Source organism: Silene latifolia, chromosome 6 (genome assembly GCF_048544455.1).
Source record: "Silene latifolia isolate original U9 population chromosome 6, ASM4854445v1, whole genome shotgun sequence".
Classification (NCBI taxonomy): Eukaryota; Viridiplantae; Streptophyta; class Magnoliopsida; order Caryophyllales; family Caryophyllaceae; genus Silene; species Silene latifolia.
Genome location: NC_133531.1, coordinates 123,136,474 through 123,148,678, shown reverse-complemented (window position 1 = coordinate 123,148,678; position 12,205 = coordinate 123,136,474). Strand labels below are relative to the sequence as shown.

The 12,205-nt window shown below is 37.3% G+C and overlaps 1 protein-coding gene across 2 annotated transcripts; it reads right to left on the bottom strand.

The window, feature by feature from the left end:
• Positions 1 to 5,038: 5,038 nt before the first annotated feature.
• Positions 5,039 to 11,226, bottom strand: LOC141587199 (putative glycerol-3-phosphate transporter 4). 2 transcript variants are annotated; one of them, XM_074408645.1, is made up of 4 exons: positions 10,874 to 11,226; positions 7,939 to 8,992; positions 6,291 to 6,830; positions 5,039 to 5,639 (listed from the first exon to the last, which is right to left on the bottom strand). In XM_074408645.1, exons 2-4 carry the CDS (start codon positions 8,981 to 8,983, stop codon positions 5,602 to 5,604), a joined length of 1,623 nt encoding a protein of 540 aa, XP_074264746.1. In that variant the 5' UTR covers positions 8,984 to 8,992; positions 10,874 to 11,226; the 3' UTR covers positions 5,039 to 5,601. The 2 variants fall into 2 exon arrangements, with proteins under 2 accessions (XP_074264746.1, XP_074264747.1); XM_074408646.1 differs by lacking the exon at positions 10,874 to 11,226 and adding an exon at positions 10,498 to 10,792.
• Positions 11,227 to 12,205: the final 979 nt, after the last annotated feature.

Below are 12,205 nucleotides of genomic sequence, written 5' to 3'. Positions count from 1 at the left end.
AGAGGGATCCGATGAGAACGAACACTCAGTGAGAACGACCTCCCACCCTTAGATAAGAGTAAATAAAAGGCTGAGATTTGACCATAAATTAAACTCATTCAGCCACTACCTTCCAATAACACAAGTAATTCCCAAATACGACACTTCATCCTCTTTAATTTCACGTGCTCCCTAACTTAATGTGCCAGTCGCCGGAGGTCCGGCAAGATCGTCGCCAAACGCACTATCCTTACACCGTCATTATCACCATCGTCATCCGACCCTCAGCGGCATCAGACCATGTCGCACCACTGGACGGAGAGCTCCTCTTCAACATACCTTTGATTTCTCCTTCCAACCATCTCACTTTGAGCTACAAATTCGCTGCAAAATCAATTTGAGCAACACGAAACTATTGTATCTGGTGTCAATATTGATGTATCTCAGACCAATTTTAATGTACCTATTAATTAATTTTCTGTATCTATGTTAGATACATTAAAACAATGGCTAGGTACATCAAATATTTGAGTAGATACATACATTGAAATTGAAGAATAACAACTCGACAATGATGTTATAGGAACATCTGGAGCGAGACATTGCTGGCAACAACCACCATCTTGCATCTCCATCTTCTGCAATCCACGATAAGTACGCCCAAACCATTTTTTAATTACACATTCCAATTCTATCATACCTCAAAAATCAACTCATCCCCAATCTTCATCTGGTTCTGCCGCCGGAAACTGAATTAAGGCCGACGATTCTCTCATTCTCAATTAGTTACTGCTGGTGATTTAGGATGCATAATATCGGTGATGTGGGATGGGAATAAGGGTGGCGACGGTGGTCATTGTAAACGGCGCCGCAAATCTGGTCGCCTACCAGGGATTCGGAAATAGGTGGTTGATGTCGATCTGATTTGTGGTTTGTTGTCGACAACGACTCAGGGGTGATGGCCTGGTAGTCGTCATCTGAGTTGGTGATGTTGGTGGTTGTGCAGGTGCACGACTTCTGGTTATATCGACGGTTCCATGGAGTACCTTAACGTGTGATAGGCTCGCTGGCGTATGTTGGTATTGTTTGGGTCATCGACGTTGTCTGTTGGTGGTGGTGCTTGGTCGTGGTGTCGACGTCTGTTGTTAATGGTGGTGGATGGGAATGGGTAGTACTTCGTATCAGATTTGGCATTCCGTATGTTATTTGTAGATTTTGTTACGTGTGATTTAGTTAGGAGTGAGGTAATAAGGCCGTTCTCACCGGGTGTTCGTTCTCACCGGATCCTAAATCTATATATATATATATATATATATATATATATATATATATATATATATAGATAGAGTAAAGTCCACAACAAGGACTCGAAGTATCATCAAATATAGCTTTAAGGACCTCAACTATTATTATGGAGCTTTAAGGACCTCTCCACATATATTGGACCAAAGTACCCTTATATTTATTATTCTCTCCCATATTTTCTTCCATTTACAATTTAAAGCTTAACTAACAAACTTTGACCATAACAAAACAAAAATTAAAATTATTAATAAGAACACTAAAATATTTATATTTATCATGAAAAAAATTGTTTCACTAAGTATTATTCTCAATAAAAACAAGCTATATATACAAAGCTGAATGCTAAGGACAAAAGTTATATCTTAAAGATAGTGTAAAAGGAAAATGGAAAGAAAAATAAAAAAATGAGAGTTAGTGTAATTGACAAATATTTTCTTAGATACAAACGAACGTCTCAATATTGATCCTCATATTTTGTATTTATTAATGTAAGCAACAAATATAATTTTTTAATACAATGCTTCTACGTATAATAAACATTAATAATAAGGATATTTTTTGTTCGTTTTAGTGTTATTTACGAAACTATTTGACGAATTAGCGTTGATTTCAAAATATTTACACTATATGAATCCACGCCAGCGTTTTATATTTTTTTTTGCATTTTTTTAAAAAGCCGTTGTCTCATATTTAAAAGTTATGATAAAAGTACTCAACTTTCACGGTTTCAGATTTTTCTATTTGCTTCTTTCATACTGATATTGATGTTGATGCCACCATCTTAATATGTTCATAGAGAATGCATTGGTGGTGTTTCTAGCGGATCAATATTTAGACAACGTGAATTTAATGAAAAATACATATTTACCGTAAATACATAATCAACGAATTATAAGTTGTTCCAATCAATAATGAAACTATACATGTAGTTTAATAAAAAAAAATTAAAGGATAAAAAAATATCTGTTACTATATTTAAAAAAAAAAATGTATTCAAAACTAAAGATAAAATAACGGCATTTTGGTTTTGACGGTGTGAATAAACTCGCTAATTTTGTTTTACGTAAGACGTGAAATTTTCTTACGTTTGATTTGTTTTTTTGAAGATAAAGGATGAGGGTATTTTTGGTTCAATACATGTGATGAGGTCCTTAAAGCTACCAAATAATAGTTGGGGTCCTTAAAGCTACATTTGATAATAGTTTGGGTCCTTGTTGTGGACTTTACTCGTATAAAATAGCTCTTATCTTTTCTTTGTTGGACTCTTGTCATTGACGGTATGTTTCGTCTTCACCTATGGGTGAGTTTCGTCCTTTTATTTGAGAGGTTCAAGAGTCATGTCGAAGATCAACGTTCTCATGTCTATCGATATGATGGTGCAACGAATATCGATCATTGCATACAATTTGTTAGATCAGATAAGATTCATTTCTGTCATAACTATATCGTACGAGGAAACAATTATAAAGGATATATAAAAGTGGTTTTATCTAATAGTGATCTTTGTTGTAGAAATTTATTCGATATTTACAACTTTGTATTCAGTTGATTTTGAATTTATTTTGCAATTGCTTTATGACTCATTATAGTTAATGATTTCATCTTTTCCTTTAAAAAAAGCATTGCTAAAAATGTAAACGTGACAAAAAAGAATAACAAAGAAAATTGATACTTCGTATATATTTAATTAATATTATCACCAATTGGAAGTCTTCTCGCCCGAAAGCAAAGAAAGAACAAAAAATTAAACATACAAATAACACTTGATATAATCATAGGAACAAGTAATAACACAACAACAAAAAGAAAAAACACGTTACAATAATATGCATGGCTCGAAGATAGCACTGTTGGGTTTTGAATGCCCTTTGAGCCCGGACTCAAGCGAGTACAGTGGACATAACTCCTTCAAGCACTTAGGCAAAAAGGACAGCAACTCCCCCTAGAAGAGCCAAGACAACCCAGCTTCTTCCAAGAACAAATGCACTCGAGGCCTCTTCGACAGCTGGGGCTGGGACCGGGGACGAGCCAGAGGTGGGACCGTCAGCAAGAGCCTCTGGAGGCGAAGCGGTGGTTGGGCTGGGGGTTGGTGGGGCCGTGGTGGGTGTGTCAGCCAATGGTGGTGACACTGGGGCCACCACAGGGCCAGGTGCCACTGGGGCCAGCACAGGCACTGGGGCTATAGGACCAGGTGTTGGTGTGGCAACTGGGGCAAAAGCCGGTGTGGGAGCCGCAGAAGGTCCTTGAGCAATGGCGGAACCCACCAGGACGAGGATTAGGGCAAGTGCGAGGGTGGTACGTGAGAAAGCCATGATCGAATTGAAATGAAGATCACACACCCTAAGAAAAAATGTGTAATTATTGAAGGAAATGTATTATGTTTTTTGTATGTTTTTGATAGAAATGAGAAATAAAGTTGGTTTATATAGGGATTATTCAAGGGGAAGGGGTCATATTAGACATGGACATGGTGTATGGGGTGCATGTCATGTGAAATTGGGAAAGAATATAAAGGAGTGGAGTATATGTTATAAACTGACATGGGAAACACTTCTTTTGTCAAAGGGGCAAATATGATTGATGAACAAGTCAATGACATATGAAATCTGTTAGTATGTTTAATGTTCATCTATTTTGCATGAGTTGTGACATAGAATTTGTTAGAATGGATTTTAGCTAGATTGTGTGGTAAAACTTGTTATATTGTTACGCATGAATCATTATCATCGTCCAAAATTGATTTGCAGTCGTATCTCATGAATGCATTGAAAGAATATCTAAAGTGCTCACTTGCGTCGATAGCTCAGGTAAAAATATCGAGTCAATCCAAATTATAGCTCAAAGAGAGATATCCGCTTGAAAAGTTGAAATTAAGCTCAGATATAAATCAAAAAACGTTAATTTGTGCTCGAATAAATATGAAACTTGTCTCAAGTCAGATAAGTTTTGTGTGAGTTGGGACATAGAATTTGTTAGAATGGCTAGTAATATTGCATAATTTAGCTAGATTGAGTGGTAAAACTTGTTATTTTGTTACGCATGAATCATTATCATCGTCCAAAAATTCATTTGCAATCGTATCTCTTATGAATGCATCGAAAGAATATTTAAAGTGATCATTTTGGTCGATAGCTCTGGTAAAAATGTCGAGTCGATCCAAATTATAGCTCGAAGAGATAGATATCTGCTTGAAAAGTTGAAATTAAGCTTAGATTTAAATCAACTCAACTTCGCAAAAATAAAATTTGATGAACAATAGTTTCAATCATAAACAAAATAAAAAAGCAGTCATACAACCTTTTCCAATGTGAGCTTTAATACCCTCAAGCTCGGCTTAACCTAGTACAAGGCCAGCTTGGGCGGAGCTCTGATAAAAACAATTCTAGATCATCGACAAGATTAGCTCAAGCTAATATACGCACTCTGAGTCGAGTGGGCGTAGCATATATTTTGATTCTAGCTCAACTTTGCCTAGCTTTGATCAAGTCGGTCAGTTACAAGAGGAGCTCGGTGATCAGGATAGCTCAAGCTCATGTATCATATATGCACTTCACGCAATCGCGCTTGTGTAATGTGTATATCTACAAGTGTGCATATACACACACATTTAGACATTTTTACTTCAAAACTCAAATGCATACAAAATACGAATTTAAAGCACAAAGCATCGGCTAACTTGCGTTACATGGGGCAATTCCATTTATACTCAAATTACTAATACGGTGGAGATGCAGAAACGTCACAACTCACAAGACCAAAAGCGCCTCTCTAACAAAGAACAAAATTACATGTATGATTCCGAATGCTAGAAAGCAATGAAAATTTTAAACTCCACGAAATGGGAGTTTTTATTTCTTTTTTTGAGTGAAAGAAAATAAAAGCCTATAGCAAAAAATAACTAAGGACCAATATACATGTTTATTTAATCAACAAATCTACCGCAAATATGTAGTATACAATTCGCCTGGTCGTAATGCAGGGTTGACCCTTAACAAGGCTATGTCTCGGCTCCTTTTAAAGACCTTGAGTCCTTGACGCAAGTGACGGTGACCCTCCTACTTCCAAGGCAGCTTCTCATTCCCGGACTTCAAAAATATGAAACTGCCCATTTACGACATGCAACAATCGATGACATATGGTGACACCTACTCGTGATTGAATTAGAACCAAGAACTTGGTCTAACCCTGCAAACCAAATACTCATACAACAAAAAAAGGGCCACAGAATACCAGTCACGAAAAAAGTTTCAATAATTTGATCGCCTGACCAACCCAAACCAACTCAGTTTCCATTAAACCGAGTATCAGACTCCTGCTTCATCTCTGGTTACTTAGAAGAGGTTGAGATTCAGAACCTGCAAAATGAAGCAGCATAGAGACGATCAGGGATTACCAGTCACAAAAAAAGAGTAATTAGTATAGGATTAACCACTTAAATGGAGCAATTTATCATGAGACATAGATAATATAATGGGTAGTTAACTAGGTCTGACATTACGAAAGGTTTTTAGTGAGTCACTGGGTAAACGTGTTTTTTTTTTACTTAAACAGGCTGATTTCAAACGGCATTATTGCAAGACTACCTCTGTAGGGATCAATCTGATAATACAGAACCAATAAACCATATGGTTACAGACAAGGCTCGTCTGAAGAGGCGGCGGATGCCTGCCGCAAGCGAGCCTGCCCATGGACTGTTGAGAAGCATATTGTGTTCGTGGATCAACGCCCATTGAACTAACTCAAATAAGGGACCAAAACTCTTCTTATGCCCATGCTAAAAGAAACATTACCTATTTAGAGAAAATAATTTGGTAACATCACTAGACAGTAGACCATTTAGAACAGGGCGGTCCAAATACATTAGATAGCCGTGCTACAGCCCTAGCAAGCAAGCACACACCAATCTCGGTCACTTTTGTCATTTGCTCACGTTAATGCCAGCAATCTTATTTAATCTTTTAATCATATAAGCGGAACTTATAATAGCAAATCAAAGGACTTTTTACCTTCCAGGTGTTGCGAATTAATGGATCTCTTACTCTTAAGCATATCTGAAATTTCCGTTACTACAAGTCGTGACAATAGAAGACCCGCTATTAGAGCACCAATCATTAGCATCACAAAGACCTGATCCCATCCCTTCGTTGAAAGAAACCCAGTGAGCAGAGGACCTAGTGCTGCACCTACTGACCCTGTACCATCAATGATAGCAGTCACGGTTGCCAGTGCTCGGGAATCCCCCTTTAAAGAGCTATGAGTCCCGAGATCTGCAGAAACTGCAGTTGTTATTAGTGCATATGGTCCATTGACAAACAAACCAACAACCATCATGAGGACAATGTTCATGGTCATGGAAACACCCCCATAGAACCGATATAGGAGCATTGACGGGATCGCAAAAAACATGAATGTAGCTGCAGTAATTGCTCTGGCATTGAGCTTATCAGAGAGGTGACCAGCTACTATGCCACCCACAATGCCACCTACATCGAAGAGAGTCGACAAATTCCCAGCGGACTTCACAGATACGTACTCTCCACCAATTGCTGCAAATGAAATCAGCAAACAGTAATTAATATTATATCTATCTAATTTCCCCTCACAAGGGAAATATCATTTCAGATTAATTGCTGATTAATAATAACTCCCTCTCATTCAACTAGTTCTTTACGTTTGATTAAATATTCTTCCCAAAAGAATAAAGATGTAGACAACTAGTTGAATGGGAGGGAATGTAAAACAAGTACATCTCTGATCATTTAAACCATGAAAATAAAATAAAAAGTACAGACGCTTATTTCATGCTCAAGTTAAGTTTAGATGATGCAGCCAAGCGTAATCTGCCCTACCGGCGCTACCGCAACTATACAGACTTCATTAGCACCAAGATAAAACTTGATCTCACATATCAAATAAGAAGACAATCTTTTGGAAGATGGAGAAGTAAGAAAGAATGGTGGCAGCGCTTAGCTGGCAAGGATCTCATTTACAGAAGCTAAAAGCAAAATCTCTGCCTTATCTTCACACTAAATGGACATTTCGTAGACCTAGCTTTCCTACGACTCTGTCAACAGTTTAATACATGGAATTAAAAAATAACGCAAGAATTACGACGGCATGTCAGCCTGAAAATCTTTCCGAATTGACCCTTTCAATAATTTTTTGAAAGTTCTTTCAACTTTGTTGTGCACTTCCTTGCTCACCGTACTAAATTTTCTAGTTGCCACTTTCATAACGGAAACATACTTGTTAGCGACAGTACGGAATTTAAAACTGAAGATCAACACATACTGGAAAGCTGGCTAATGCAGTATACTAATGTGACAGTTTCACTGAAGACTCCTGAAATTGCCATTGATTCGCACTTATAGTTGAAGAGGAGAACAAGGAGTAAACTAAGGTTAGCAGGGAAGAAAAACCTAGGTGACTACCAGTGCACTGTTCCTCATGCCTGACTGACAACAGTTAACGTTTTCCTGACATTAGTTAATAGAACATCAATAGAGAGACTAAGCAAGGGCTAGAAACTTCAGAAAGGGGAGAGAAACAACACGATTAAGAAAGTACCATAACAAATTAAGTGAATTAATAATATAAAACAAGCAAAAGCTACACTGAATTTAAGTTACGAAGGATTGGTATAGTACAACCAACCTGTCTGACTAAGGTAAAATGGTAGCCAATAGAGAAAAGTGTAGGCCACAAGCTTCGCAAAGAAGAGACACAAGGCAAATGGTATTACTCCAGGTATTAAACAAGCTTCAAAGAGTCCGACACTCCTCCTAGTTGTTGAAGACATTTGACGAGCACCGTCTGATTGAGATTCAATTGGTTCTAGTTTTTGGCTCCGTGCTTCTAGATCACTCTGTCCTGTCCCTTGATTGTTGCCTACATAGTCAGGACAAGGAAAACCCAAGTCCTCGGGATACGCAGCCAAGAACAAGTAAACCAGAATTCCTCCTAGAAAGATAAATGCCCCTGGAGCTATGAAAGACCAGCCCCATCCATATTCCAAAACGCTTGCAGCGAGAAGAGATCCCGTAATATTCCCTACTGATGTGTGAGCATTCCAGATACCCATGATCAATCCCCTTTTTCTTTTCCCAAACCAATTACCAATTACAGCAACCACAGAAGGCCAGCCAGTAGCTTGAAATAATCCAGCTATCATTTGCATCAAGAGATAGAACCAAAACGCATGAATGTTCCAGAAGTAACCCATGCCAAAAAGAGCAACAAATACACCACTACCAAGCATGCCAGAAGTCAAGAACAGCCTTAGATCAAGACTATCACCCAAGTGACCAGCAACATACATGCCCATAGAGTAGCATGCAAGGAATGCAACATCAATCTCACCCAATCTCGAAGTCCCGCCTTTTTTATCAAAAGGTGCCCAGCCTTTTTTTGTCTGACTGTTTTCATCACTACCCATTAGTTCTTGCCTGACAAAAACATTCCCAAGAGGCCAAGGCTTGGTCACTGCTCCATGATCTGGTTGTGGATGCAGAACACTCTTCACAATGCTACTTGGTTTTCTGGAAGCATGATAACAAGTATACGCAATAAAGGTAATTAACAAAACTGCATATCTATATGAGGAAAAACTCCAATCTTTGCCTCTGAATCTTCTTATAAGAGCAATCCCAGGTGGTGTCCCCCTCATCACGTCACCACTCCGATGATACTTCTTGTCCATCAAACAAGGCTGCACACCATTAAAATGAATTTATCAATACCAAATTGAATGGACAACCTTATGCAAGTACGAAAGCAAGCTATCCCAAACAGTGCAAGATCATAGGGCTTTTTTCCGTAGATTTTAGACATAACATAACCAAAAACCAAGCTCAGCATAACTACAGAGTTGCTTATTATTCCAAAAGGTCGCAGTTATTTGTGCTTCCAGTTAAAAAGGTCATTTCATCATACACAAAGTGAAATGAATACTCCCTCTGTCCCGGTCATTTGTTGTCCTTTTCCATTTTGGGGTGTCTCAGTCATTTTCTGTCCTTTCTATTTTAAGAATGAACTTGAACAATTTGATCATTCAAACTCAATTTGTTCCACTTGTCATTTAGTTATTGGCCTCCTCCTCTTTCCTTGGTCTTTGTGCCAAAACCAAAAGACAACAATTGACCGGGATGGAGGGAGTACAAGTTATACAACCCACAGGCCACAATTGAATAACTAAGCCTATTCTTGATAGTAATCATTCTTAAAATTCATCATTATTTTTCCCTTTTTCGCTCCAAAACGATCCAAAGAGGATAAAGGTTTTTAACTTCTAGCATACCATCACCAGTGACTTTCCAATTGACCAATGACTAATATAAGTTGCAACAACTACCCCAGTGCTTCAAGAATTCCAGCAAATAGCAGGGCTTGGGGGTTCGAAATACCCGAAATGAAGTTTAAATCATACCACAAAAACCATGACCGCATACCTTTTGATTTATAGCAGTCTGTGATTATGTGAATGACATTTTTTCAAGTGCAAATTCTTCAACAACCAGATTACAATTTAGAATCTTATTACTTTCTAATGTGGAAAGGTTTTGCCTTACTGCCTCTCAGCTGCTATAACTTGAAAGAACGTCTCACGCTATATTTGGGTTAAATCATCCCATTTAACTCATAACTCCACCACTCGACCCATTTATGATTTAACCACTAATCCTCAACAACTCGTAAAATAGTAGTACTCCTATCCCATTTGTATTATCCTCATCACATTTTTTCCATCCCGGATATATTACCCTGGATCCTATTTCTATATCTGTTTCTATAATTCCAATGAATGCAAAGACTCGTTACTTTTTGGTTTTGAATTACGATGGAATAAATCAAAATGGCTCACATAAGTGGTTGCACTCCTTTTTCTTGTGAAAACCAAACCAAAATTTGTGGTAGCCAACCAGCCCTATTTCTAACTCCACCAGTCCACCTTACCCCGCAAATTGTGGTAGCCATTAATTAAGCATTGGGGAAATGTTGTTGTATCCGATTTCTAGAACTACCAAAATAAAATTGTGAACTCTCCAACGGAAAGAGTCATTGAAATCCCTACTTAGGCGTAGTTGCTACAGAAATGAGCTACAAGAGGAGAATTGAACCAGGTTCATTTTAACGTAACTATTAGTCTAAGACCTCTTCAGTAATCTATGTAATAAAATAAGAAGAATACAAATAGAATGAAAGAGTAATACTCACATTGATGTGCGATTAATCCTAGCACAAGACATACAAATTCTCAAATAAAACCGTGACTACACACCTGACCTTATGATAAGGTATATGAGGGCTCGTCTTAAACGAGAATATGTGATAAATTATTATAGAGCCGTTGAAAGTGTTGAAACAAAAAACGGGTAATCATCAAACAATAAAATGAAAATTAAAAGGTCAAAGTAACACCATAACAACCTAGTATCGTAATTAGGGAAGCAAATATAATACTGCTAAATAATTAAATATTTAATATGTCTCTAAACTAAATCAACCTCGTAATCCACCAATAAAAAATACGCAAAACTAAAACTAAAACTAAAATTAAAAAAAAAAAACAATTAAAAAGGAATAAACTCACCGGCGGCAAGAACAAAAAAGGCTGGATTAATCAACAAAATGATGACGAAAAACACAATAATGTATCCTCCATAAACACCGCTTACTTACTCAAAATTAATAAAAATGAAACAAACAAAAAAAAAATGAAAAGGATTAATAAATAATTAAAAATGAAGGAAGGTGAAGAAGAAAGGATGGGAGGGAGAACGGTGTTGGCGGGAAATAGAGGGAGGAGACTTCTGGATGTTGTCTTCCTTCGTATACAAGAGAAGGGAAGAGAAGAGAAGAGGCAAATGGGACACGTGTCTCGTTATTTGCGGGTAGAAAACTCGGAGTATTTTGTTTTGATTTGATTATTTGATTTTTGATTTTAGATTTCTTGTTGGCTGCCACGCCTACTATGTAGGGCCTACCTTCTAAGGTTGCACGTCTCCCTTTATTCTCAGAATCTCCTCTTTAGATTCCCTTACTAGTCGACTATTCTTTTCCATCTCCTTCTCAAGTTTACTTGTGATGTTTCTATTCATGAACCATGATTTCAAGTTTCCGTAATCCTTCATTCCATCATTTTTTATTGATAAAAATGTACGATAATATGATATAAAATAAATTATCAATTATACCCACGTTTAATCCACTTTTTTACATTTACTTCCATGTTAATTTTTTTTTAAATTACACCCAAATTAATAGCCCAAGCTATAACTTGCACCCAAAAACGGTTTCAGACTTTCAGACACCTTTTCATCAAAATTCAAATTTTTTGGGTTAGAAAATTGATTTTAGGACATTTTTGCCCTTCCTTCCTTCCTTCTTCTTACTTGTCATATTGTTTTTTCTCCTCATTCTCATTCATTGTAATGTTAGTCAAAAGAATCAGTCACTGTATCAAATTGTTGGAAATACATTAACTTTTTCAAAACATCATCCATGGTTTCCTACTTTACGATCTTCAAACTTGACTCAGCTTTCGAACTGCTAGCACCAATATTTCACCCTCATCTTCCTCAATTTAATTTCACCCTCATCTTCCTCCTTTATAATCTTCAAACTTGACTGATATCGCAATGTCAACTGGTGTAGCGGTTACTATCGGTAGCACCAATATAGCTCCCTCATCTTCTAGTGTAGCGTGATATTCCGACTGATCGGAGCATGGCTACGGAAAATTTCCCTAATCTAGTAATTTTAATGCATTTCGCATGACAGGGTATGGCAGAATCTTCTGATTGGTGTCGGTGTGCGGGTAAGTGTTTGGGATGAGATTCTAAAAACAGATAAACTTGTTGATTTTGATGATGCTGATTACGACAATGATTGCACTTTGTCGGAAGAAATAAAAGAGGTGTAT

Excerpts from the sequence above, each read along its gene's own strand:
- LOC141587199 (XM_074408645.1), bottom strand. The coding sequence starts at position 8,983 with ATGGACAAGAAGTATCATCGGAGTGGTGACGTGATGAGGGGGACACCA. Across the intron at positions 6,831-7,938 it reads ATTTTACCTTAGTCAGACAG|CAATTGGTGGAGAGTACGTA; the intron begins GTTGGTTGTACT and ends TTTCATTTGCAG. Across the intron at positions 5,640-6,290 it reads TAATTCGCAACACCTGGAAG|GTTCTGAATCTCAACCTCTT; the intron begins GTAAAAAGTCCT and ends TTCATTTTGCAG.